Raw genomic sequence first — 27,374 nt, 5'->3', positions numbered from 1 at the left:
TTATTGCTTTTTGACTACTATGCAGTGCTGAGCATTTAACAGAATCCAAGTCTTCTCACTACAAAATGAAGTAGCTTTAGAACTGAGTTACGTACCTTCTTCTAAATCTTCTACATGATATCCTGATGGTACTTTACCAGCTGCCTACAATGATATACAAAACCCACAGTTATAAAGGAACACAAAACAATTTCATCAAGAACTGCTTTGGCTTCTTTGCTGTCAAAATGTGTTTCAGAACAACAAATACAAAAATATTAATCAGAAACAGGTTGCCCAGAGAGGTGGTCAATGTCCTATCCCTGGAAACATTCAAGATCAGGTTGGACGGGGCTCTGAGGAACCTGATCCAGTTGAAGATGTCCCTGCTTACTGCAGGGTGGTTGGACTAGGTGGCCTTTAAAGGCCCTTTCCAAGGCCAACTATTCCATGATTCTACGATTCAAAGTCTGAAACCACTTCCAGCTACAAAAATGAATTTCATATTAACCTAACAACCGGATTGCAGCTGCTGATAAAAGGAATTCTGACAAGAACAGAGTCCACTCATTGTTAGTAGAAAATTCTGGAGGTTTTTACAACACCAAATTCCACCCTCTGATCATTTTAATGTGGACTGCAGTAAAGCTTTTAACAGGCCAAAAGTCTAAACAGTACTGAGATGTCTTTCAGCTTTGAACCTACATTGAAAATAAAGCCCAACTCAATAACAAAGCATAAGAAGAAAAAAAAAACCCAACAGAAAAAGAAGTGGTCATTCAATTAATAGACACAACAGATTAACCTCTAATATAAAAAAAAAAAAAAAAGGTGACTGAGAGGGCATTTATATTTGTTAACCAATTTCACAAGTCATGTTTTTTACTTCAGAATCATTTCCAAGAGAGAAAAATACAATAAATAAATAATATAGATCTAAATGCTTTGAACTTTTTCTACTTGCTACTTTAAGACACTTAACAACCTATTAGTATCTTTCTCTATTTTCTCATACATCATGCAAGATTGTGATGAAAGGCTCCTGAATAGGTAGGTGGTAAGGACTGAGAGACCAATGGAAACAGTGATCTTTGAACCAGTGTGCTCATAGTGAGCCCGGATCTCCTGGGACACACGAAAACCAGCCTTTCAGCTGTTTCAGGTACTGCTCATTATTTTCCCAATAGTATGGTCATTATTACCTCAGTTTCAGCAAGAAGTGTTCTCAGTCGTGTCAGATCTTTAGTTACCATCCCGTTCTGGGGGGAGAAAGAATATTAATACATCAAACTCATAAACCTTCACATTAAACCACAGCAACCAAGTTCATTTCCCCCCAGCACCACCACCAAGAAGGAGAGCAAGAAGGAAAAATGACTGATTTACAATGCACAATTTTAAATTCCATACTACATAACACTGAGCAAACATTATGGTGAAAAATGGAATTTTACACTGGCCAAAAGCAGTACTAGACTTACAGCAAGTATTAATGCAGGACAATGAAGGACAGCAGCATATGTAGACCAACTCGGGGAAAAAAACATTATTATATAGTTTAGTTGCCACTCAAGACAAATATTAATAGTTACAATACTTTTTGATTGCTGTCCTCCAGAGCAGTACTCTACACGCGCAGTAGGAGTACAGCCCAATGGACAAGGACTTGGGAGATTTATGCTCTGCTATCAGCTCGGGTACCAGCCTGTGGGGTGACCTCAGGCAAGCCACTTCACCTCTCCATTCCTCAGTTTCCCATGTGCAAAATGGGGGCAGCGACACTGACTGTCTTCACCGAGCACTTTGTAAGCTACTGACACAAAGCACCATGCATAAGTCACATGCTATGGCTACTGAAATTCTTCAGCTCTAAAGGAATTAATATGATAAACTTTCACTGCCATTACAGTGATGGATTCATTTCTTCTTAAGGATCTACTTTACAGGTTACCAATTTCTACAGTTTCATAACTCCTTCTGCTCTGATGGAGACAGACTATATAGTTTTTGGAGTTTTCACTAAAAAGCAAAGATTAGCCATGTAATTAAAGATAACTGCATATTCAAGGACATCTGAAGTAAAAATCTTTCAAAATTGAATTTATCTGAAATATAGAGCTAAGTGTAACAATTTCTCACTCATGTAAGTCAGAACTTTGATTAAAGGAACCCAGATCTGTGGTTTTTATTTCAATAAAGTCTTGTAGAAATTCAATTAACGGAACTACATGTGTTCGATTTCTCCACATTTTGACTGTGCTACTGAGCAGCAGAAATTACTCTCTTTGCTGAAAATGTACACACTCAACAATTCTCACACTTAGGCTTTCTTCAAAATGATTTTGCACTTCTTCAGCAGAAAGGCTGCAAATTGAACCTGTTGAGTTTAAATGTATTAGAGCATAAAAAAAGTTAGCAAGAATCATGCTTTTAAGTAACTGGGGAGGAAACTGGATGGATTCCAACTCTTCAATAAATTAATTCCAAAACTTTGCTTCATTTCTCCTTTCAGACAATGGCAGAAGTCAGGAAATCAGTTGCTGGTTTTAATATTCCTACTGAAAACAACCGTGCCTAACTACCTAAAGCTTGTAAAAATCTCAAATTCTGCTTTGGGACAAATATATATACGAAGCAACCTTTATTTGTACAATAGCTCAAAACAAGGGCACTGTGCATATGCTGCGATAAGGAGCTTTTGGCAATTCTACTAATCCTAGTTTCCTTGGACCTCCCCGGGAATTTTTCAATGAAACACTTTTTCATTCGAAAACACCAACTAAACAGAGAAAAAAACCTTTTCTTTATGTAAAAATAGTCATAGCAGGGGAGGGGGGAAGGGAATTCAGGATACATACCAGACAGACAAACAGAACTCCCTCTCAAAAAAAACCTACTGATTAAGTTAAGCACCAAGATATAGGAGACAAGATCCAATTTCAAGGTAATAGGCCCTCCTGCAACAGTTTCTGATGTCACTTACACATTCCTCATGGTCTGACCAGAGCTGCTCTTGTTTGTGCTATGACCGTGTTTCTGGATTTAGCATGACCAGCAGTCCACGGTACTGCTATTTAATCTAAATTACAGAAATAAAAAGGACACTATCCTTTAGAAACCTATATATGCCCCCAATTTTCCCATATGAGTAGTCACATAAGAGTCAGAACTATTACTTACATGTATGGGTTCAAAGCATCTTGAAAATTTTGAAAGTTCAAGTGTAAAATAGAAGCTTTGAACTTAAATCTTTATCTTCGTCTTGAAATGCAAAGCTGTTTTCTTTTTTCCTCTCCTGAGAAGCTTTTCATGCTATCTTACAAATTATCATGGGCCAGTTATTTAAAAGTCCTATCAATAATTTTTCTGCTTTAATGGCTAAACTTCCTGAAGTACATACAAAATGGTGTCAGGTGCCATTTAAAAAACGTAAGCAAGAGTTTGAGATTTACATTATTTTAAGTCAATCGCACAAATATACAAATTGTTTTGCATTCCCTGAGGGTTCAGAGCCAACAACAAAAAAAACTTTTCAAAAGCGTAACAACTCTGCAACACTGGTAATGCAACAACCTAAATATCCTGATTACACATGCGTGCCCATATACTTCTCTTTGTCTTTTCCACATAAATCATTTTTGTTCTAACTTGCCAGGCAAACATATGTTCAGAAGTTTGTTACCAAACACATTTTAAAAAAAGGAAATACAAAACTGCTTTTTAAATTATGTAGATTGCAGCAAACCCACTTACCAGTGATTCACCCATCAGTGATTTAGAAAGAACATTAGACACAATTTGCAGCTTCCCTTTAAGATGTATGCAGGAGAGCACTGCACGGAAAGATCCATCTCCCTTGGCCAGCCCCTCTCCCAGCACTGCAACACAAATCAGCAACTATTAGCTTCATCACAGCATACATTTGAATAAACTACACACAGTTTTCCTTCACCTTTAGCATGAAAATAAAGTCCGAAACTTGGGTTGAATCCATGGCTTCTTGGAAAGACAAGTCTTGGATGTGAAGCTAGTATTACTCGCTCTTGTCTAACATTAACTTGAAACTTGTCTCCCACCATATAAGAATTGCTGTACAGGAGCTCAAAAAAGGTTGTAAAGTTTACATGCTAAAATAGGCAAAAATTAAATATGGTAAGAGCAAATTCAAATATCTGACACAAAGGACCTCCTCTTCACAGAAAGGGTAAAAAATATAGCAACCAACAACCTCTCCGTAACAGAAACATGCTCAGGAAGACCCATTCATGCTCACAAACAGCATGCCCTGTCGTTTCCAAATATAGCTAACCTCCTCATGGTCAATTCCTGCTACTTTAAAAGAGCTTTTATTCACTTACACTGTAACGTGCAGGATATAGGAATGATTGTTTGAGTCCAGAAATTTACAGGCTCCATGTAACAGAAAACTTTCCTAAATGCTTTCTAGCACTGGATCAGATAGCTAGCCAAACACACACATTCATTGACACTTCCAATAGTGAAAGGATTTATTTTACAATACAGATGTGCTTCAGACAAGCAGGAATAACATTTAATCATACATATTACCTGTCCAGAAAACAAAATGCCAAGAGTGACTAAAAAACTAGTAAGCTAAGCATATGAGTTGAAAAGAAGGCTGGACAGTTGTTTAAAATTACAGAATTATAATACATATTACTGTTATTGCAGGCAACATCAACATCTGTGTTTATACTGCTACTCATGCAGATGCAAACAGCTCCTGTTAGTGCTACCGGGAATTTTACATTCACCACAACTTCAGGATTACATTTTAGAATAATAAATCAAAACTCCTCTCTCAACAGACGGTCACATCGTTAACAGAAATTGCATGAAAGACTAAAGAAAAAACAAAATCCCACAAAATATTTACATAAAAACAACTAGACATCTCTTCAAAATAAAATGGTAACTAAATCCTGTTTATAAAGTACCTCAAAGACTAATCTGAGTTCACCACTCTGATGATACTGACCACATTCCCAAAAATAGAGCTTACTTCCCCAATCAGAAGAAGCAGTGCCAGAAATAGCTTTAACATGTCTGACAGTTTACTATTTTAACCTCAAAGATTAATGTCCAATTATGATATTTCGTATCATTAACTGCATAGTTTTACCAAGCTGAAACATACAGTTGCACATAAGAAGTTACAACGCATTAACCAGCATCTTTTGCTAAAGATTTGTGGAATAATTTAACAGATTTTAAATTATCATCATTCCTTGTAACAGTGCAAGCAGCATACTACAAAGAACAGATATTCCTCTAGCTATTCTAAAATGTACTTATCATTCAGGCTAAAATAGAACACTGTCATAGGTATGCAACATGTCAAGTCTTGTAAAAAGACAGAACAGCAGCTTGATTACAACACTGTCTATTAAAAAAAAATTGTGAATATCAAGGAAGTGTGACTATCAGGTAGTCCATATCAAGGTTGTTTCTTCCCAAGGGTATTTCAAACACAAAACTAAAACCTTTCAGGATCATAAATGCAGATATTCTAAACTGTCAGATGCAGGGCTTCAGTTGATAACAGCACATCACAGGGAACCACAACCAAATAGTTCATTCATATATTCATAAAAATAAGGGGGAGGGGTGTATACACATATTTATACACACACGCACTCCAGTTTTTATACACATACATAAATATGGCATTAATAAGTTGAAAAACATCCTCAGTTTTAGATCTGGAAGAAATATTTGCAGGACATGCTGGCACAAATTAAGAAAATCAACATTAAACTGGACGCTATTTCTTTGTTACTAATACACACTTCAAAGCTGTTTCCTCTACTTAAAACGTAGAGATCAGCGCTCCATTTCCACCCACTTCTATGCCCCTCCAGTGAGAGAAGAAAAATAGATAACATGAGAGTTCTTTTGAGATACTGATAACTGACACATACCAAGAAAAGGTTTCACAGATGAACGTCACCCATCTACCCCTACGACAAACCCATCAGATCTCATCAGTGAGAACACTATTCATTAAACAACGTTTTCCCTCCCACCTCCTCTAACCATCATTCATCTTTCCATATGTCTCTCTCTCACTTTTATTTGCCATCATGAAAGACAACTGTAAGGTTAGTCAGAATATTACATCTTTGGCATACATCAACAGTTAGAAGTAGTAACTTTAAAAAAATCCAGACTATTTTAAGAATGGTACTGATCAAGAGATCTTCAAGCCTTTTAAAATGTGTTAAACTTTAAATTTACACCTACACAAAGCATGCTTACTTCTCCAAGTTATGTTTTGTGGACCTTCACAAGCAGGCTGCAGAGCCCCACAAATTCCTGACTATGACTTATCAGTGAAGACAAATGCATTAAAAACAAACAAATAAACAAAAATCCCAACACAAAAAAAGAAAGGTACAATTTGAAGATTATAACTGCTAGCACAGAAATGTCAGAATAGTGTACCACACAGTCTGTGTAACAAAACTGTGATTTGTGGAAATATCCTTTAAAGCTCCAGAGTAGTTAAGGAACTAAAAACTGCAAGGTGGGATCTACCCACCTTTTCTTTCTAAATCTAACTGATAAACTCTGATCCAATGCTCACCAAAGCTCAGCAAAGAGTTCTCAGTGAGTTTCAAATCACTTGCCTTAAATATGAATAACAGAACACTAGCAAGGATGGTTAATTCCTTTAAAAATACCCTGACAGAAGGTGACAGCGGAACATGAAAGGCTCAACTTCAATGTGACATATGCACATTTCAAAGCTTTAACAAATAAGAATAAATGTAAGTACATCATCTTGATTTTCTCTGAATCAAGTCCCAAAATGCAAACCAAAACATCCACCATGTCCCTAGGAAGAAAAACGGAACAATCAGCTGTCTCTATCTTCACAAGAATCCTGACACTATCAATTCACCCTACATTTGTATACTAAAATACCTATTAGCCAAATAGCACTGCTGAGCCAAAGACATGCATTTCAGTTCTGGTACTTGAACACAAGTCAGAAAATAGTGAAATCTCAAAAAAAAAAAAAGGTAGAAAAAGTATTATAAAGCAGATACATAATTTAACTAGGAAAAAAAATTGTTAGCAAACTAATAAATCTGGGCATCAGTTTCAAAAATTCAGACAACTGACTGCGATTTATAACACTATGTAATAAAAAAAAGAAATAAGCATACCATGCCTACAGTCTTCATCTGCTTGCCCATACTTTTTCTGAAAGGTAAAACATGAAAAGTTTAAAAATAGCATTATTCCATTTAGTATAAACAACTACATGCTTGAATTACAAGTTTCTTCAAACTTAAGAATCTATTACCTCATCTTATCCTGGGTGGAACATGTAAAGAACATCAGTCACATGTCAAATATAATATAATTAATTCTTAGGATGCTGACTTTTTCTCAAATTCCCAGCAAATGGACATTTTAAAAGAGGAACATGAATAAGCAAAGGTATATGTTTATGTAAGTGGCTCACAACACCTAGGAAAACATACAAAAACTTTATTTTCTAGCCACTGTAATTTTTTTTCCTTAAACTTGCACTAGTATGGCATTGTTGAAATTTGCAAGGTATGTATTTTATTTTACTCTGTCTTCTCAGCAGTGAATTTGGAATTTTTTTTTTTAACTTATAAGCCTTCAAGTATCTATATAATTCAAGTATTTCATAGGAAGGTTTTGATTACAAGTATTTTTCTGAAGCCCCTGAACACTTACTGCGATAATTTTCATTATGATGAACATCCAGATAGGTGCCTCACAGGATTTTCAAAGGCATCCAGGTCAGGAGTGTATTAAATGCTGCTAAGCATCTATCTGTATAATGGCCTTTGTAAATAATTTTGAGAAGTTAAGTCTGTAGCAACACAACTTCCATTAAAAAAACACCTTCCCCTGAGGAGCCATAAGATAGGTCGTATCTTCATTTAAGAAGCTTCCCAGTTGTTGTTTTGCACACTAAATAGTCCAATTCAGTTTTCTTTTTAAAGAATGCTTAAAAATGCTCCCTAATCAGATGGGCATGATTTATCTTACAGCTGCCCAGCAAGCGCTTACAACTTGGCCGAGCTTTTCCCACCTGGGATGAAACCATTCACACCCGATATACGACGATTTGGAGTGGACAAGGCCCCTGTAAATCTGTAATAACATTTCCAAAACAGAAAGGTAAGAAAAAATGTAGGTTAATTAAGCAGATTGTAGGTTTATTCTTAAGCACTGTAATGTCCTTTCCTTTAAGAAAGTGTAGCGCTCTGATGCTTCAAAGGAAGGACACAAATTTGGCAATGGGATCACCTATAATTCAGGGTTATGCCTCTTGCCTTGCATTTACAAACCTTTACAAAGGCCCCAGTTTTCACATTTCCATTAAACATCTGTCACCGCCTATAAGTTGCATCTTTCACTAGATATGCTCTAGCCCAGCAATGGAAAACTAGAATACAATCAAGTTTTAAAAGGCTAATGTTAGGCCTATGCAAATGGAGGTAAATTAGCTATGAATCGGCTACCTGAATTCTGGCATTTCTTGTTTATTAAGTTTATAGTTGCAACCTTCATTTCATGCTCTTCAAAGACAAGGTAATTTGGTATGTAATTCAGAATAACTGTACAAACATAGCACCCTAAACCCAGATGTTCTGCCTTCCTGGAAGATAATTTTTTAAACTTTTTTTTTTTTAAGTATTTTTCTTCGCTTTTTAGAGAACTGTGATTCAGACCCAAACTACTTAGAGGTACCAACCCTGACAAATATACAGATCAGGGAAAACTACAAGACAGAAGCCTCATATATGCTTTAGCAAGAGGGATTCTGTGGCAAATCAACATGCCAAATCACAGGAAAACTCTGAATTTTCTTCAAATCTTGACGGTACAAGATATTTGATTGCTCTTCCCAGTTCACTAGATACTATTAAAGAGTCACACTCACAAGTTGTAAAAAGGAAGCAATTCTATACAGAAGAGTCTCGATTTTGATGCGGTCGATTTCTGCCTGGCATGCCTCCGGGAGGTGAGCGGGGGGGTACTGGCTGAGGGAAAGGAGAGCCTCTGTGCAATGCTTCACTGCCACTTCATAATCCTGCTGCTTAAGAGATTCACATGCTTGTTCACATGACTTCTCTGGTCTTCTGTCTGCCATGACTCAGGGACAGAAATCCTAGAGTGGGGGCAGAGGGGATGATAAAATGTTGGTTAGCTGCATAATGGCAGTGACAACTCGCCAACCAACTTCCATTCCCATCTCAAGGTGCTGTATCACATCCCCTTCGCTTTATGCCATTCGCATTTCCTACCCCAACCTTTCTCACTAACTAACCTCTTCCCAGTCTTTCCTTCATCGCTCCCGGCTGTTGGTTTTGATTCTAATTCAAGAAGGTATTTAAGCCCATGACTGATTTTGAGAATATTATAAACTGCAGTTTCAAATTTTAAAGTCAGCATGGCTTTAAGCACTTTGCTACACAGAGGCTTTTGGGTCTTCACTGGCAACGTGATCTTTGCTTTGGAAGGCATACAACTCATCCACCAACTGCTCTTTCTTGAGCCTGCAGCCGTTTACTCCAAGACACCTTTCTCTTCAAAGCACTTCTCACCTACGCTCGGGGGCAGGAGCCGCTCCCTCCGGCCGGGTGAGGCACAACGGGGAGGGACAAGCATGGATGAGAAAGAACAGGAGGTCGACAGCAAAGTGCTTGTCTCTTCCTCCAGCTGGTTTATTTCCATTTATGTCTGAGAAAGTCTAGATATCCCTGCCACACCAACACCTCTGTGCAAAACTTTTTAAATAATTTTAAAGTAAATATTTTTAGGGGGGAAAAATTGAAACTGTTGTGTTAAAAATCTGTACACAAGACAGACAGTATGTGTCAATAAACTGAGACAAACGGTTATCCACAATCTAAACCACCAGTAGAAAAGCAAAGCACTTCTATAATCCCTGTCTATATTCTCCCTTCATTGACATAATAGTTAAATCTGATACATATCTCTAGAGACATTGTACTTAAACGCTGACTTCACAAAAATGCGTTGATAAGTGAAAGAGGAAAAAATGAGTTCTCATTTTCATTTTTAGCAAGCAGCGTACTATCAATACTTGTGATTCTATCTCAATTATTACAATTGTCTCAAATTACTATATTTAGCCCACTTCAAAAATTCACTGCTAAAAACTTCCTTTATACTTGATATTTTTAGATTTTTAACCAAACTAAGGTAAAGTAACTTCAAGAAGTTAATCTGAAGGTCAAATAAACACATTTTCTTTTTATGAAAAACAATTCACTATCCCACTTTTCTCATTAGCACATGCCTAAGCCAACAAACAGCAGAAATGTAAATAAGACTTTTCACATGGTGTTCTATGTGTTCCCCTCCATTCTCAAAATTTTATTTTTGGTATCAATCTAGAAACATAAAGGAATATTGATTTTTCAAGACAATTTTGACTTAAACCACCTTCCCTTTTACAACGTTTATATAAAAATTTCTTGTACAACAATGTATCTTCCAAAAACTAAGGAACACAAGCATGAATATTTTGCGGTCATCCCGACACAAAACTGTGACATGCCTCTTTCTTAACAATGACCTTGCAAAATATTACCTCATTCATCCAGATATTTCTTTTTCTGCTACAAATAAGTCCTCATTTTCAATCAAATAGGAACAGGCAAGTAGGTTTTGCATTTCCATACATACGAGTAAATTCATTCATAAGAGTAATTCTATTAACATTAAAGACACTCAGTGGGACCACTTTAGCACATATTTTCAATTATATAAATGTTAGGTATTCTTAAGCTGTTTATGCAAGGATCCTTTCTGCATACAACTAAACATTACATTGATTTCCACTTCACTAACATTTTAGGCCACAGTGAATTTTACATATGTAGGACTTGTTTCAACAGTAATACAATAGTTAATTGCTGTTTTTCTCATGTACATTCTGTTTTCCTCCTAAGGGACTGAAAAGAGAGGATCTCAGGAACTCTGTTTTACTTTTGATTTCCTCGCTTCCTGGCTGACATATAACCAAAATTCCTTTGGCCAAAAGCCTCAGCAGAGCTTCTGTGTGTTTATTCCCAAAGAACTGTTTATACACAGATCCCATCCTAACTGACCTGGCCAGCGACTGATCAGCATTTGGAAGCTACTTTATCCAGCCCTTCTTCTCCAACAGGGCACCACGTAAAAGAAAACACATTTTTCTTTATCAGTTGTCTTATGCTGGCTGCTTTGATAAATATTGAACTAGTCTGTTTGAGGAGAAGCTGGGTTTTACACGCCCAGCAGTGACTACTGTACTGCAAAGGCCACACAACTTCTTTGCGCAGCTTGAAGACTGAAGAGAGCATTTCAGAGGACCTAACTGACCCTAAGCAATAACCTGCAGATTAAGCGAAGCAGAGCTAAGTGAAGTCAGGACCAGGCTGTTTGGATAACTGGGCTAAACTGAGTCACACTATGAGTATTTAACAGTGTAATCAAAAAAGCTCTGAAGTCACAGTGCACGGGACACAGTGATAGAGAAGGAGCTGCTGCAGTGTAATTTGCTTTTTAAAAAAAAGCTAATCGTAACAACGAAAACTAGTATGTGGACAACATATGGAAAATGATACACTCAGGCTCTCAGACTTCCTTTCAATTCCAGTTATATCCATACATGCAGACACAAACACGCACATCTGGGTATTTGCACCATCTACTTTCCGACTCCAGTCCAGGTGCTCTAAGTGTTCCTCAGAGGCACTCGGCTCTTCCTGCTGACTAACAACTCGCTTTCCTAGTTGTGGTCCCGAGTTGTACCTACATTAGCAACTGAGACATGAATGTGAATTACAACCACCCTTTCTTAAAATCTAGTCTATTGTGGTACCCAACCTACCCATGTTTAAAATTATTTCAGAACAGCTAATATTTTAACAGCCAAGGAATGGAGACACTTGTCAAAGAAAATTTCAGTTCTACAAATGTTTAATTTTTAAAATGTTAATTTTTAAAATTCAAATGTAAAACTGGAATTTCTACATTAACTTCAAGAGTAGAACTTATTACAGATTAGAATTGAAAGCTAAAGTGTCACAAGGCCAGTGCTACATTCCCAACTCTCTTTGCAAAACTGAGCAAATTACTTGGGCACTGCACTTCCTCTGTCTGTAAAACTGAGATTAAAGTACAAGCATGTAACAGAACAAATGTCAGGATTATTCATTTTCTCAAAACGGCCTGGAGAACTGCATGCCAGAAGAGTTCTAAATTCAAATTTGAGTAACAATTTATTCTAATAGCAAAGTTTAATACATCTTCAGAATTTTGAAGAAACAGTGAACAGGCCTACTCCCACTATCTCAAGTTACGCATCCGAAATAGGTGGACCCACCTTAGAAATACAGGCACAGTGCCTTATCAACAGAGCCTTTGTTATCAGTGGTCAATTCAAAGCATTTCTTAGCTTTGAATCGTCTCACAGCAGCACTGCTGCCTACAGAAAGGCTCCAGATTCATGCACTCCAGTAAAATATTTAAACACAGCGCCTGTGAATTCCACCTGATATGACCGTAAGCATCACATTGACTAGAGAACAGACTGAAGTTTACACACCTCCTCCTCACTGGCTAATCCAGAAATCCAACCCTGGCATCATACTTTGTACCTCAAAAAAACTCCTGCCTTTAAGTAAAAGAAAACTTACTGATCTTACACTTCTGTGAAGGCCAAGCTGTGCTCAGCTTACCTTACACAAAACGTCATTTAAAAGATCTGGTTAGTTCCAACTGGTGTAACTTAAGTCTTGGCCTTTTTTTCAATGAACTGGGAGGGATTTTTTTTGTCCTACACCTAATGATTTTCAGGCTCAATATTCCTGAGTATTTTGCCTGCCTTCCAAAGGGATTTTGTAAACAAACTTGAAAACTGAAATCTAAAGTCCAAATAAAACTGCACACTTCCCCTCCAGAACTGCAGAGGGGGCTGGGAAAGGCAGAAGGGGCAGCTTGGGGAGGAAGAGTGACAAATGTGATCCACACAGTCATTTCGTTTCAAGTACACACTACGCCTGCTTGGTGCACAGGAGGCTTTAGAAAAATTACTCCACAGTTTGCTGAGTCCAACTTCAAACTAAAAATCAGTGTAGGAGGAGAGAACATCGTGAACTAAAATTTGAGTGTTTCACAGCAGTTTAACTCACGATTGTGCACTTCCATGCTTCACAGATTACCGATGTATTTTATGGAACCAAAGGGTCCATACATTAAGATAATAAGTTAAAGCACGTGACAGTTCTTAAAAAATTTCAAACAGATGCTTTTTCAACTCACTGTACAGCATCTAGCCAGATAACTCTCACTGTACTTCATAAACAAACAGAGTAGAGGGCACAATGCTGTTCCTATTAATGTTATTGGCGAAATTCCCAAAGTCTGCCAAGACAGAAGGATCAGATCCAAGGTCTCGCATGCCAAGCTGACAAACAGTAGACAAGTCAGTAAATATTTGCATATTTTAAACAGACATTAACATCTCTTGTAACGATTTATGCTCAAGTAATGATGTTCAACTTGCAGTCCTACAGTGAGGCTGGTAGGAATTTACTGTCAACTGAACATACTTCAAGAGCCACATCCCGGGATTCGCAAACTGAAGCAAATGAATGAGACCCATTGCCATGGGGAACACGCAGGGGGAAGAGCCTCTCCAGCTGCCTCCCATTACAATCCATAACCCTTCAAAGAGTTCTGCTGTGAGAAATAAGCACCCAAATCTTCCTTGCCAAAGCTATTCAGCTGTGTCCTCCTGTTAACAGCCCATTGTATTGCAGGAAAGGAGAGCAGAAGAAGGGTTTGCCGTTCCATTGCCTATTGCGGTCAAGCTGGCGCAGGCTCAGAGAAAGCAGGGCAGGAATTCAACTCATCCTGTCCCTCTCTGAGGAAATGTGTGTGGTGACCACGCTGTGTTTCCTCATCCTTTGTCATTTTTCAGCCCTTCTCACAAACTGGAAAGGCTGGCCACCAAACCAGATAGAAGTTTTAAACATGTAATAAACTCAGGTAATACGCCAAGAAAAGATACTGTTTTATCATAACTTCCCAGCAATTCCTTTCAAGAGGTAAGAAGAGATCTACCAGATTTATTTTTGAGGCTGGTTGCTCTGCCCCTCCCCAGTAACTTCTGAAAATCAAGTCAATTTGAACTGAATTTCATAGAAGTCTACAGGGTCTCAAAGATGCTGCAAGTTTTATGAAAAACTTGTAAGGAGACAGACAAGAGACCCAGATTTTCAAGTCCACCAAGGGAAAGGAGAAGTTGCAATTCAGCCTCTTGCTGATACCAAGAGGTCAGTTACTCTATTAATTACTGTCATCTGCTGCCATTTAGCCAGCCAGAGAGATAGCACTGCACCAAAATATCACTCAATAGTAAGAGAAAAATCTTACTAATTTTTCTGGACCATAATGATAAAATCCATAAACTGCATTCACTAGCTTAACTGCTCAAGGATCCATCCAATAGTTCCCAGGTTTCACTACAGCAGTTTCCAAACTTTTTACACTAGAGACAGTAGCAGTACACATCGCTTAGCTTTTTGAAATTTGTTACTGGTAAAATTGAGATGTAAGCAATTCACATATGAAGGCCTCAAAAATTTGTTGTTTCCATAGTGTAGAAAAGTAATATTTGTGAAATCAGGAAGTTGGTACCGACACAATCCCTGTGACTGAAGAGTCTTCTAGTTCTTTCTCCCTCAAAACTATCAGGAAGAGATTGACAAAATAGTTTAATTTACACAGGTATGGAAAGATCTGGGTTTGTTTAACAATCTGGATTAATTACAATACCTTAAGTATACTACACAATAAAAGTGTTAGCTACTGTGAACATGCCGACGTAATAGTTAAAAATGTGGGGTCATTGAAATTCAACTATCAAGACTCTGCAAACAAGCTGCATTTGTCAGTCCACATCCTGAACCAGCGAATAATACATCTATCCACTGTTAAATCATATTATACAGTCGCTCTGGCATCTGTAGTGATCCCATCTTAAGGCATGCTTGCACCTCTAGATAATGTTATGTAACTGTTTTTGTAGTACTCCAAAATACCACTTAAATACCTTTAGATTAATAAAGTAAGATTAAACATCTATTTATTTTCCTTACCTATTGTGGTAAAACAAACTCCTGTTTGCCTTCAGACAAAAAAGAATTTTACAAGCCTCCAGGAAGGAATAAAATACAGCTGCATAAAATGCTGAAAAAAAAAAAAGCACCTTCCTAGTGTAAGGACATATACATCATAAATAATCCCACACTCGGAAATCATTTAATAAAATGAGAGTAGATAATGATAGTACACTATACCAATGTGGAAGACTTCACTGAACAGAGAGAAAAAAGATGGTGCAGCTTTCATGTGCAGGGCGCAGAAAAGAATGGTATGAAACATGCTTTTGGTTTTTTTTTTTTTATTTTAAGAAAAACATTATAGGAGAGATCCTACGCACTTATTTATTGCAGTTATGGCTGAAGTCAGTAATATTAGTTATACGCAATGCTCAGAAATGTACTGCACACCTTACACAAATACCGAAGTGTCCACCCTTGAGAGACGACAATCTAATCAGTTTTCTGAAATAACTGAATTACTCTGGTTAACGTTGTACAACTCCAGGCAAAATGACCCTACTTTAAATTCCAAAAATGATGTTAAATCTGAAATGGAGCATACAAAATGAGAAAAGCTTATTTCAAGGTTTTATTATATAGCATAACAGCAGCAAGAACTTCTGCCACATGGCCTCTAAGGAACATGATATGCTTGATTTCAGGCAGGGAAAAAAAAATGAATTAAGAAGTTCATGATGCCCCCCACCATTAAATACTTAGATTATCCTTCCACGCTGAAAAACCAAAGACAGCACCATAAATTAGAAGGACAAGAGATCTCTGGCCACATAAATGGAGCCTTGAGTCTGATCCTGTAAATTTAATGTATAAACACATCCACATTTAGTAAAAAGGAGCAAGTGCCTGTGGGTGGTTTACCATTCACATAACAATAGTAACAAAACTTAGCAGCAATTGAGACTAAGAGCAAATGCCTTCTGCACCCAGATCCTCTGTGTTCTTTAAATAACTTTACATACATCACAAATGTAAATGAGTTAGATTTTATTGCACGTCAGTTATGATTTCAGTACAGACACTCTATTAAGTGACTATTAACACTTTATTACCTTTACTAATCTCTTTTGTTTTCATTTTGGAAATAACAGCAGAAAGGACAATCTATACAGCCAGTGGAAGGAACATTTACATGTGGACAAACTGACTATCTTTGGTTCAAAATCTGAAAATAACTCACGGCCTCAGCACTTGTAACCACCCCATCCACCACATAAGTATCCCCGATATCTTCATCTCCCTTTAAAATCATCCTTTTTCACACAGCTGTCTGAAAACATTACCTATCTTGATGAAACAAAACACATGGCAAGTCAAAGCACAGCATCTACCTGGCGTGTACTCGCTTTGCCTGAAAGCCATCCATAACTGACAGACACAAGACTCCTAGATACACAAAGCTAATATAGATACCTATTGCATTCGTTAAACTTACAGTACAAATACTAGGTTGTAAGGTTCGATACTCAAAGGTCGTGTACCAACAAAAGTATCTGTACAAGCTCCTGTTGGCCCTCCTCTGCGTGCGAATGACGATATAGCCTTTAACTGTATCAGTCACATACTACATTTTTCAAGGCTACCTGGCGCAACGAGCAGGCAGAACAGAGGCTGCCTGCTTAAGGGACATCTAAATATTTCAGCATAGGGCTTAAGGCCTTACTTACTGCATGCTACTCAAATCTGTCTCAAACTGCATTTTAATGTTTTCATTAACTTTTCAATAACACTTACAAATACTGTAATCAAGCACTTCACAAGTATTAAGAAAATATCTTTATTCTTCTGACATTCCCATTTTACAAAGAATTAAAATATTAAAACACATTAAAGCCAAAAGTTTCTATAAAATTCTCCTATTCATATTCAGACAACTAAAAGCGATTTTTCCCCGTTCTGCTCTGCCCTGCATTATACAACTCTTTATATGATCAAAGCGGAACACCCAGTGTCTGCAGAGTAACTTACAAGTATTCAGTATTCCCATAGGTCACAACATGGGAGCATTCGTTAGAAATACAGAAAATCAAGTGTAACAAAGATAAGGTTTAAGTATGATTTGCCTTTTTTTTTTGCTATTCCCTGCTCTATTACTTCAACACTTTCTAGTTTATGCAAATAGTGAAACTGCATTCCAACAAACAACTGCACTAGCATTACAAAATAAATTATATGTACCCACAGTGGAGCCTCCCTTCTACTTGTTTCTTTCTAACACTAATATTTTTCCAATCTCAGTCTCCTTGTTCAACCATCCCCATCTCCACATTTATTCTACATATTCTGCAAAAACCTGCATGTTGCACCTTCTGTTCAAATGCAGTCACTGTGTCCCTCCGTGCCACAGGAAGGTAGAGCTGGAGGAAAGGGGAACCAGCTACTGGGAGTACAGAAGGGGAATTCTCTGTGCTCTCAGTTTTGTCCAAAACCACCCCAGGGAGGAATGCAGAAGCCCTAGCCCTCAAACTGTACGGAAATCCCATTTAGCTCAGACTGAAGTATATTCACTGCAGGGATGATCTTTTAGACATGTACTAAATGCTAATTTGACCAACACTGAGCAGATTATTCAGAGGGTTGGTAACAAGTACATACATGGCAGAAACATCATACTGTATCACATCTCAACTCTTTACAAAGCAGCACTATAGGACATTAGAATTTTTTTTTTATTTTATTGTGAACACAGGAATATATTTTTTGCCCAATTTTCAGAAAAGACTGAATCGTGGCAGCAGAACCCTTCACTCCCTCCACAGCACCCAAAAAGTCAGCCTGAGACAGAGACCTACCATGGGAAATTTCAACCCAAATAATTAAAATTTGGCAAGTAATAACTAACTGAAATGAGGAATATGTCACAGTAAGCATCAGGTAACATAATAATAGGTGGTGCTTCTGCCCCACCTAAAGTTCTTTTGGCTCCTTCATAGAAAATCTTCACGTAAACAATCTTTCATAATAACTGGTTAACAGCAGCAGTTTGTATTCCGTATAGCTATACATTCTCTGTGCTTTTTGAGAGTAGGGTTTCTCACACTTCTCCAAGATGAGGGCATTTTAATTGAAATATTGTCCCATGGTTACCATTTTATCCCCATAACAACATCACCAATTACTTACTTTAAAAAAATGCATTAGAAAAGTAATTTAATCTTTGCTTCTCTTAACAAAATTTGCCAGAGAAAAACAAAGGGAAGAATCAGCACTACATGACCAGCCAGCTCTCCGTGGAGCAGCACCAACCTACGAGTCTCAAACTCCAACACACTTTGCAGAAGAATACAGTATTCATATTCTGAAAGCTGTTTTAAACATCATAATCCACAACTTCTAAAACTATAACCTACTTGTGGCAGAACCTCTCTTTTAAACATTTCAATAACAGAACACAGCCTTGCTCCTGAGTGTCTCTGTACATTTCACAATATAATATTTAGTAACAATTTTGACCAAAAAAAGTGAACACCATTAATCTTAAGGGCTTACACAGTCATGCAATCATACAATTACCTCTTCTCCGCTGAGTCATAAGATATTGCCAGAAGTCCTTTTTGATAAACGTCTGCTGTATGATATATTGGTACATCTGTCTATACATGACTAAACATCTGTCACCTAAGTTTACAAATGCCAAGCAAGTACAAAACTGTGTTCCCAAGGAATGCAAAGGGGAGTCAAAGAAGATTCCCAAGCATCATTTCGACACAAAACACTTCTCAGGATGTTCACAAACGTATTTCAGAAGTTTAAAGGCAAAAACATATGGCACAAAGTTTTCCACGACGCTCATGGAACTTGTCACTCATACAGCACCGTCTTCAGAGAGCACCTGACCACAGTTCATTTGTCAAAGCTCATCAATTTAACCAGTCCCAGAGACAGAATCAAAATTAGTAGTTCCTAACTTTCAGTCCTGTGTTCAATCTGCAGCTTCCTCTAATACAGCTGTATTTGGATTTCAGCAATAAAAGTGGTTTTTAAATTAGGAAATTATTTATCACAGCATATCCCCTTTTGGAAAACCCCACACAAACTCCTTTTCCCCCCTTGACAGCTAAGCAGCTCCAAAGCTCAGTGGTTCAATCCACGTTTTCTCTTCCTAACAGGGATATTGTAGTGATGCTGAAACAGCCTTTCCTCAACTGTCAAACTTTAATTTTCATACAAGAACTTTCTCCACTCTTGACACGTTCCAGTATTGCAACGCAGCACACCCCTAGGACGAGGAGATCTACCTGAAGAACACAGCTTTGATCACCAGTGCAAATGCGGAGGATACAGGTATTTACCACAGTTTTACATTTGGATGGGGGAAAAAAAAAAAGCCCTTAATTCATTTTCTGTTTGAAATGCAAAATATGAATCACTTTTTCAATCCATTCAAGACGTAAAAGAAAGAAAAATCTTCATGGTGAGTATCAGCTATATTGCACAGTTACCGTGCACAGCTCACAAACTGAACACACAAATAAGCCAAAGTTGCGACACAAAGCAAGAAAACTTTCTTTTAATATACCCCAGTCTTCATGCAGCATTATGATGAACTTAAATTTATTACAGTAGTGAATAATACTGTGACTGAGCTTTTTGTTACGCATTTATACAGTGCTTAGCACAAGAGTCCTACCGTAACAGATTTAACAACACAATCATGCCACCCACAGATACTCCACACACATCTTTCCCCAAACCATACCTATTATGTAACTGCGTATGATATTTGTGTGCTGTTTTCAAAGTTCAAAGCAGTAACTAACCTCCACCACTAAAAATTACTATCTTTATTGTAAATAACCTTTGAAATGCATTTTTACATTAATGAGCTTCAAACAGTTTGGCATAATATAGCTAAGCCTGATTTGGGGAGTTGTCTTCTAACTAAGTATTTTAATTATGTTAACCCTTCTGCATCTGGATTATGCTTTTCTACCATCCCTCTTTCTTCTCAAATGCATGAACATGATACTACCAACAGGTTCAATTTTTAGACCTCTCCTGAGAATAGCATATGGATTCCCCTTGCACAGCAAACCCTATCGGCAACACCATAACTTGTATCCAAAACACAAGTTACCCAACGGCATTCACCCTACTCATTCCTTCTGAAATGATCATTAGAGATTCAGTCACGTATTCTAAACCCCACTCAAAGAACAGACATCAGCAGGAATGAGTAACAATCCTACTGTGGTTAATGGCGTAATTCTCACAAAACTTCGGAAGAAGAAAAGCGGTGTCTAGCCTAGCCAAATAAATATAAACAGAACTGCAGCCAAGCACTATCAGTCAGTTCAAACGACAAAACAAATGTCCTGCATCATTCCAAACGTGTGAGTGTCTTAAGATATGGCCAGAGTACAGTTACCTCAAAACCATTAGCACAAACAACTATAATCAAAAACATCACTTCAGTAAAATACCCACAGCGCTCAGCTACAACACTGCATCAGTGCAAATTCAGAAGTATGCTAAAAAAAAATCCCCTTAACGATCTCCCTGTGTAGACAACGAGAAGAGCCCCACAAATTCTGGCTCCTGAGACGGCAGAGGGTCCAACATCAGGCAGCTATCGTGGCTGGTCAACAGTATTTGGGAATCCCAGCTAGCTGATGCGGAATTTAGTTGAGAGCAGCGAAGGAACATTACTTGGGAACAGAAGCACACTCCCTGGACCCGTCCCCCCAAAATTATCCCAGGATAAAACAGAATTTTCAGTTACAAAAATACAGACTGCCTTAGATTAAGTGAGAAGGTATATAAGGAAGACGCTTTATCTTATATGCTGCCAAACTCACTATGCTTTTCATTTGTGGCATTCTCCATTTATTATGGCCACAAAGATTTGCTACTTTCTTGGTCTGCTGAACCACTAAATATTTTCCAGCAAATTAAACACTCGTGCTGCATTACTAACAATCAAGATTCTCAAAAACAGCTCTTGTTGTGTTACGTATTTCCCTTTTGCCATGGGGTCTGAAAGGCTCTAAAAGATCTTCTAAGCATATTTAAGCAGTGTGATGTTTAGCATCTTGATTAATACAGTATTTTTGCTATAAAAACACTGTGAAATTCACGAACTGAACGATCATTTCTAAATGACACTTACCCTAACTACCATAAAACCAGCTCGGAGAAAGCCACACACTGCTCACATTTCTATCCTTCACTTCCTGCCACTCCAACATTCAAAATTTCATACCTAACATAATTCTGCTCATTTTTTAATTCCAATGTTTAGTCATTACAGCTCTGAGAATCCTTAACCTTCCTACTGCTTACAGAGGAGAGATCACGAAATCTATTTCCCACCACCACATATAAACCAAAGATTAAAAACATCCACCTCAGTCACATCATTCTTCATGCAAGTGGTACTTCCTGAGATGAACAGAAACAAATAGCCTAACAGTTTACAGTAATATCTCTAAAACATCTCTTTACCTAAAATCACTTGCAAAAACTCTTGCTACCAATTCAGCAGCACTGCGTACCTACTGCTTCTTGGAAAAGCTGTATAGTTCAGTGTTGTTAATTCTAAATTACCTTCTTGCTAAAGTACGAGTCTTCTAACATCTGACAAAGGCTCCATGCCTCTTAGAAAAATTGATAGCCTGTACTCATTCAGAAGTAGGATGGGGCCATCGTAGCCACTCAAACTGTTTAGTCATGAAATGGAACCTCTCAGTGTAGTAAATTACATTTAAGTAGCAAAAAGATTGAAATCCATGATTTCTTATCTGTCTTTCCTGTCGTAAGCCTGCAATTCGGTATTTTGGAGGACTCTGAGAAAAGACTGGGTAAATAACCAGTGCGTATCTATTAAATTTACTCCAATTAATTTGCATATAAAATTGTACAGAAATATTTGGATATTATGTTACAGCCACATTAAGTATCCTTTAACTTCAACTAGTAGCGCAATGGAAATGCAACAGAAAAACAAATTCTCGCCCATGGGTAATTGCAGTCTTCCTGCTTAAATTCCTAAGCACCTCTTTTCCTACAGTAATATTCACTTCTCTGTGTTTCTCAGACATGAGTGACTGCTTCTGGTTGAAGCCTCATGTTGTAAACATTTGCGTGAAAAGAAGACGAAAGCTCAGTAAGCGAGACTGTTTTTGAATAAGGAACCTGAGTTACATATCAATACCACCATAACAAAATCACCAGAAACTGGCCTGCTTCTGTAGAGCAGTCTGACCTTGCAGATTCCCACTTTCACTATCTGTAGAGTTTAGTTATTTTCTTCCTCCACCCCAAAATAAATACTAGAAGAAAACAAGTGTTTACTTTCCCAGTCAAAATCTCCAGAAGCACAAGCACTCCATTTTTTTTTTTATTCCATACCAACACTGTGCAAACTTTTGAAAAAGCAGTCTCTTTTTCAATATTCTCTTTTCTTCCTTGCTGAAAAAAGAATGACAATCGCAGAAGTCTACCAAAGGGACTAAAAAAATCAAACACACAAAGTACAATGTCTTTAAATATATGTTACTGATATATATAAACACAAGTGCTGACTACTGCCAAAGGCCACAGAAGAAATAGCAAGACAAACAAGAACAGAAAAAGGAATGTCTTGTTTTTTCTGATAATCTAACACATAATACTTCCATTTAAAGGGAAAAATACATATACCATGTAGTGATAATGGGATCTTGCCTTAGGACCTCAACAAAGGAAGTGAGAAATTATTAAACAGCTATGATAGGCGAGCAGGAGTGAAGATCAGGAATACAAAATTTGCAGTTTTCTCTGCTACAATGAGCCATGAGCAACCTTGCACAAAGAGGAACACTGAGGATCTGCTACCAGGAAGAAGCCTTCAACAACGCTAGGAAAAAAGGACAGCCGGGATTCATGTTTACTGGGATTCTTGGCCTACTGATCCCCAAGCCGGGGGAAATGCCATCTGTCCAACCACTCTATCCCTAAGCTGGAGCAGAAGGACACCACCCCTCCTCTTGCCCTCCAAGCCAGCTCTCATGGCTTTCCCTAGTTATCCAGACTGTACACAGGGGACAGGATTTAAACTATTACAAAAGACTTTTCCAATTTAGATTTCACTCCTGCTACCAGACCTATCTAGGTACCACTGACCTCAGGAGGGAATGCCAGTGAGGTGAAAGATTCAAGAGTTTTCAACTAATAATCTGAATTGCTCCAGCAACTGCTTCTGACATTACTAAAATGAAAACACTTAAAGTGCAGTAGCAAATGTAAGATGGTAGTAAACAACAACAACAAAAAAACCCACACTGAAAGTCAGAAAGAACATGCAGCTGTAATTGCAAAGGGGATTTTAGCAACTAAAATAACTGCTTATGTTGGAGAATGTATTTCATCAGACTACTATTTAACAGAGTTGGAAAACATTAGTAGTAAAATTGCCTAGCTCTTACATAGCCTCTTTCATCCACAGGCATCAAGGTTCTTTACAACTTGGTAAGATTCACAGAATCACAGAATGGCAGGGGTTGGAAGGGACCTCTGTGGGTCATCTAGTCCAACCCTCCTGACAAAGCAGGGTCACCTACAGTAGATTGTAGAGGACCTTGTCCAGGCGGGTCTTGAATATCTCCAGAGAAGGAGACTCCACGACCCCCCTGGGCAGCCTGTTCCAGTGCTCCATCACCCTCAGAGTTAAGAAATTCTTCCTCATATTCAGACAGAACTTCCTGTGCTTCAGTTTGTGCCCATTGCCCCTTGTCCTGTCACTGGACACCACTGAAAAGAGCAAGCTCTTCATACCTATTACACATACCAGTATTCATTTGGCATCTCTTCTACTCTTTAATCTTGTGTTGACATATGAAAATTCCTCAGGATAGGAATTCTATGGAAAATAGCCTATGATGACCATGTGACAACCATCCTGGACTCCTCTATACCTGAGCACAAATTGGCATCCCGCTCTGTGACATCCACTTAAGAAAGTAACCCACTGACAAGGCTAGGCAGCGTAAAACCTGTCAAGGGGCAGGACTAGCATCCTGCAGAACAGGGCACAAAGAGGACCAAAAAAACAGCATAAATTAGGGAAACGGCAGTCCTCCACCCACACTAGCAGAGCCAGGACTAACGGCGTGGAGTGGGGCCCCATCCTCCTGACACCCACCCTTCAGATATTTGTAAGCATTTATAAGGTCCCCTACTACTTTATAAGGTACACTACTACTATTTTAAATTCCTTCACAAGGAAGCATAATCAGGTGAAGTGAATTGCATCAGGCTGTCCAGATCTCTCAAGCACTAGGCCTGTCCCCTTGAAAATATTACCTCTTCAAACTTCCTAGACACTGTTACTTACGTTTTTCAAGATGGGAATTTCTCCATGAATCTAACCTTCGAAGTTCTCTCCAAACCACAGCCCTTCTCCTGCAACCAGATCTACTAATAGAGATCCTGAAGTCCAGGAGCAATTTCTCTGAAATCAATGACATTTCACAAAGGGAAAGGATACTCTATGACAGATCAAGAAGCAGAACTGGGACAAATCACAGATTAAGGTGCTGCTTCCACACCTCCCTTTAATTTTCAGTCTGATGGGGAGAAACAAAAACAACCCCCCATTAACCAAAACCAAACAAACAAACCCCAAAATAAACCAAAAACCCCCAACAAAAACAGTTATTACAACCTTTCAAGTCCTACAGCCATCACCTTACTAAGCCTCTTTCATAGAAAAGTTCATCCGGCTCACTTTAAAAGGCACAGTGTCCGTATGAATTAAAGGAGGGGAAATACATACTCTGTACATTTCGCAAGTCAAAAAAATTCATGGAGGTGAGGAGTGGTAACAGAAATGTGATTTCAGCTAGGGAAAAAGTAATTTCTGCTTTTATAACAAATTACAAAGAAAACTCAATTTTATCAGTAATAACACATAAAATGTTCCTTCCCTTACCAATAAATGGTTCTGCTAATTAAAGTTCAACAAAAAAAAGCTTAACTCAGCTTTCGCCACTCAGAATTTCTGCGCTGCTAAAGCTAAGCCTACCAAAGTCTGATTCACCTAAGATCAAATCCTCGGTTTGCATCCTGAGGAGGTGGAGGGAATGAGGTGGTCACTTGTACACTCTCCCGTCCTCTAGTCTTAACTGGACATTCAAAATCAGCTCCTCACTACAGAGGACCAGCAAGATGCCTAGCATCCCTACACTGTCCCAATCAAACAACCTTTGCCATTTAAAAAACCCAGAGTTTTCATTCACAATCTGCTATGACTCAAAAGTATAGAAACAACTGAATTTAAAACACATTATTTTAAAACCTCCCTGTTCTAATACTCAGTCTTGGAAAATAATGCAAACTTGCCAAGTGAATTTAATTCAGTTATATTTTCATTTTTACAAAGGAATGTGTCTTTTCTTAAAATAAATCAAGGGGGGGTATTTTATCCTTTGCCTTGTTTCAATTACACTGTTTCTTAAGAATAACAACATCAGAAGACACCAACAATTCAAACCATCCCAACAAGACTAGCCATAGTGCACTCATCTGTCAATGAGGATATTCAGCTTTAAGACATTTCTGTGTCTTAAAGCTGAATTATTTCATTTCTTCAATAAGAAGTAAAATATATTATGTAATTTTAAAACTTCATCCCAAGTTCTCTGTACTCCAGATAATGCAAAAAGCCTATTACCTTGTTACCGCTCACTCATTTTGTCATCAACTGGAAAGCAATCTTGCAACTGTTTCCCTGCAGTTAATTCTTAATTTCCATCAATGATATGTTTAATCACGTTACTCTAATCAAACCGCCTGACTAACAATGCACTGAAGCCAAACAACTTCACTCATCTGGAAATTAATAAAAGGAGATGACCCACCCCAGAAGGGGTAAGATGCATGCTTCCCCTGCTTGGGGGTTTGCCCTATGTATACATGTATAGTCTCTGTTGGGAGGGCTGTTATCGCAAGCTGTGGTATGAACTCTCCCGTTTTCAGTTTCACAACAGATGCATTGTATAAAAGGCGATCTCGGGATCTGTGTTAGACCTCCCAACTTCCAGCCACTCGGCCCTGACAAAGCCTTCCTGCAGAAAACAAAAATACAAGCTTATCTGCCAAGCCTTCGTTGCTCCGAGGGTTAATTTTACAACAGCTCTGAAATTCTTTCAATTTATTTTTCCATCCTCCAACAAGCCCTAACCTAAGCCGTTTTTTTACTTCTATTTGATTATCGTTATTTCCTGGCTGTCGCTAGCCGTTCCCTCCCGCCCCGCCCCGTACAAAAACAAAGCTGACTCCCCCCCCCCGCACCCCCTCCCGCCTCCCCCCCGGAGCACCCCTGGAGCCAGGGGAAGCCGGGGTTGTGCAAGGCAGCCCCGGCTCTCCGGGCTGGCCCCTCCGCCTGCCTCCGCTCCGCCGGGCGCAGGGCCGCGCCGGCCCGCCCGCCGCCGGCCGCGGGCCCCCGGGAGAGCGCGGCAGCCCCCAGGGCTCCGGCCCAGCCTGCCCGTAAACAGCCCCCGAGCGGCTGCCGCTGCAGGCCCCTCCGCAGGCACAGGGCCCTCTCCAGCCGGCACCGCTCAGCCTCCGGCCCGGCCGGCAGCCCTCGCTCGGCCGCTCGGCCGCTCGCGGGGCGCCGAGGGTACCCCGAGGCCTCCCGGGAGCCCTCGCCAGCCGGGCCCGGCCGCCCTCGGCCCCCGCGGGGGGCGAATGGGGAAGTCCTGACTTACCTGTCATTACTTTCTACGCCATCTTGGATCCACTTGTCAACGTCCCCACAAAGCATTGTGGGAAAGCCCTCCCCCGCCCTCTTCCCGGCCCGGCGGCCAGCGGCGGAAGGCGGAGGGCGCGGGCGGGACGGGGACAGGGATTGGGATCGGGACCGGGACCCGCGGCCCCGCCGCCGGCACTGTGGAGGCCGGCGGCGGCTGGCGGAGGGCAGCCACGGGCTCCGTCCCGCCGCTCTCCCCTCACGCCTCCGCGTCAGGGGGCACAGCCGCGCCGCTCGGGCTGGGAACCGGCAACCCTGGGCTCTTTCGTTGTTTTCTTGATTTTTTTTTTTATTTTTTTTTTTCTTTCTCCCGCCCCCTGACCTTTCCCGGGAACGGCGTCGCTGCGTCCCGCGGCGCGGGGGTTGGCGGGCGCTGCGCGGGGTGCGAGGCGCGCACAGGCGTGGGGACGGGCCCTGCCGGCCGGCCGCGGGACGGCCGCCCCCCGCGCCAAAGA

General features: G+C 39.3%; 1 protein-coding gene across 4 annotated transcripts in view; it reads right to left on the bottom strand.

Moving 5' to 3' along the window:
* The window catches only part of HELZ (helicase with zinc finger), a 96,072-nt gene extending 68,933 nt beyond the window's left edge, over positions 1-27,139 (bottom strand). The window contains exons 1-6 of one of the 4 annotated variants that reach the window (XM_075440705.1): positions 26,879-27,139; positions 8,933-9,160; positions 7,173-7,209; positions 3,733-3,857; positions 1,182-1,238; positions 96-144 (exon numbers count right to left, since the gene is read on the bottom strand). In XM_075440705.1, the coding sequence (XP_075296820.1) occupies positions 96-144; positions 1,182-1,238; positions 3,733-3,857; positions 7,173-7,209; positions 8,933-9,142 (478 nt within the window). In that variant the 5' untranslated portion in view covers positions 9,143-9,160; positions 26,879-27,139. The remainder of the gene's footprint in view (positions 1-95; positions 145-1,181; positions 1,239-3,732; positions 3,858-7,172; positions 7,210-8,932; positions 9,161-26,878) is intronic. The other 3 variants (XM_075440707.1, XM_075440709.1, XM_075440708.1) reach the window with 3 other exon arrangements.
* Positions 27,140-27,374: the final 235 nt, after the last annotated feature.

The sequence above is a fragment of the Opisthocomus hoazin genome, chromosome 21 (genome assembly GCF_030867145.1).
Source record: "Opisthocomus hoazin isolate bOpiHoa1 chromosome 21, bOpiHoa1.hap1, whole genome shotgun sequence".
Lineage (NCBI taxonomy): Eukaryota > Metazoa > Chordata > Aves > Opisthocomiformes > Opisthocomidae > Opisthocomus > Opisthocomus hoazin.
This window is presented reverse-complemented; position numbering and strand designations above follow the sequence as displayed.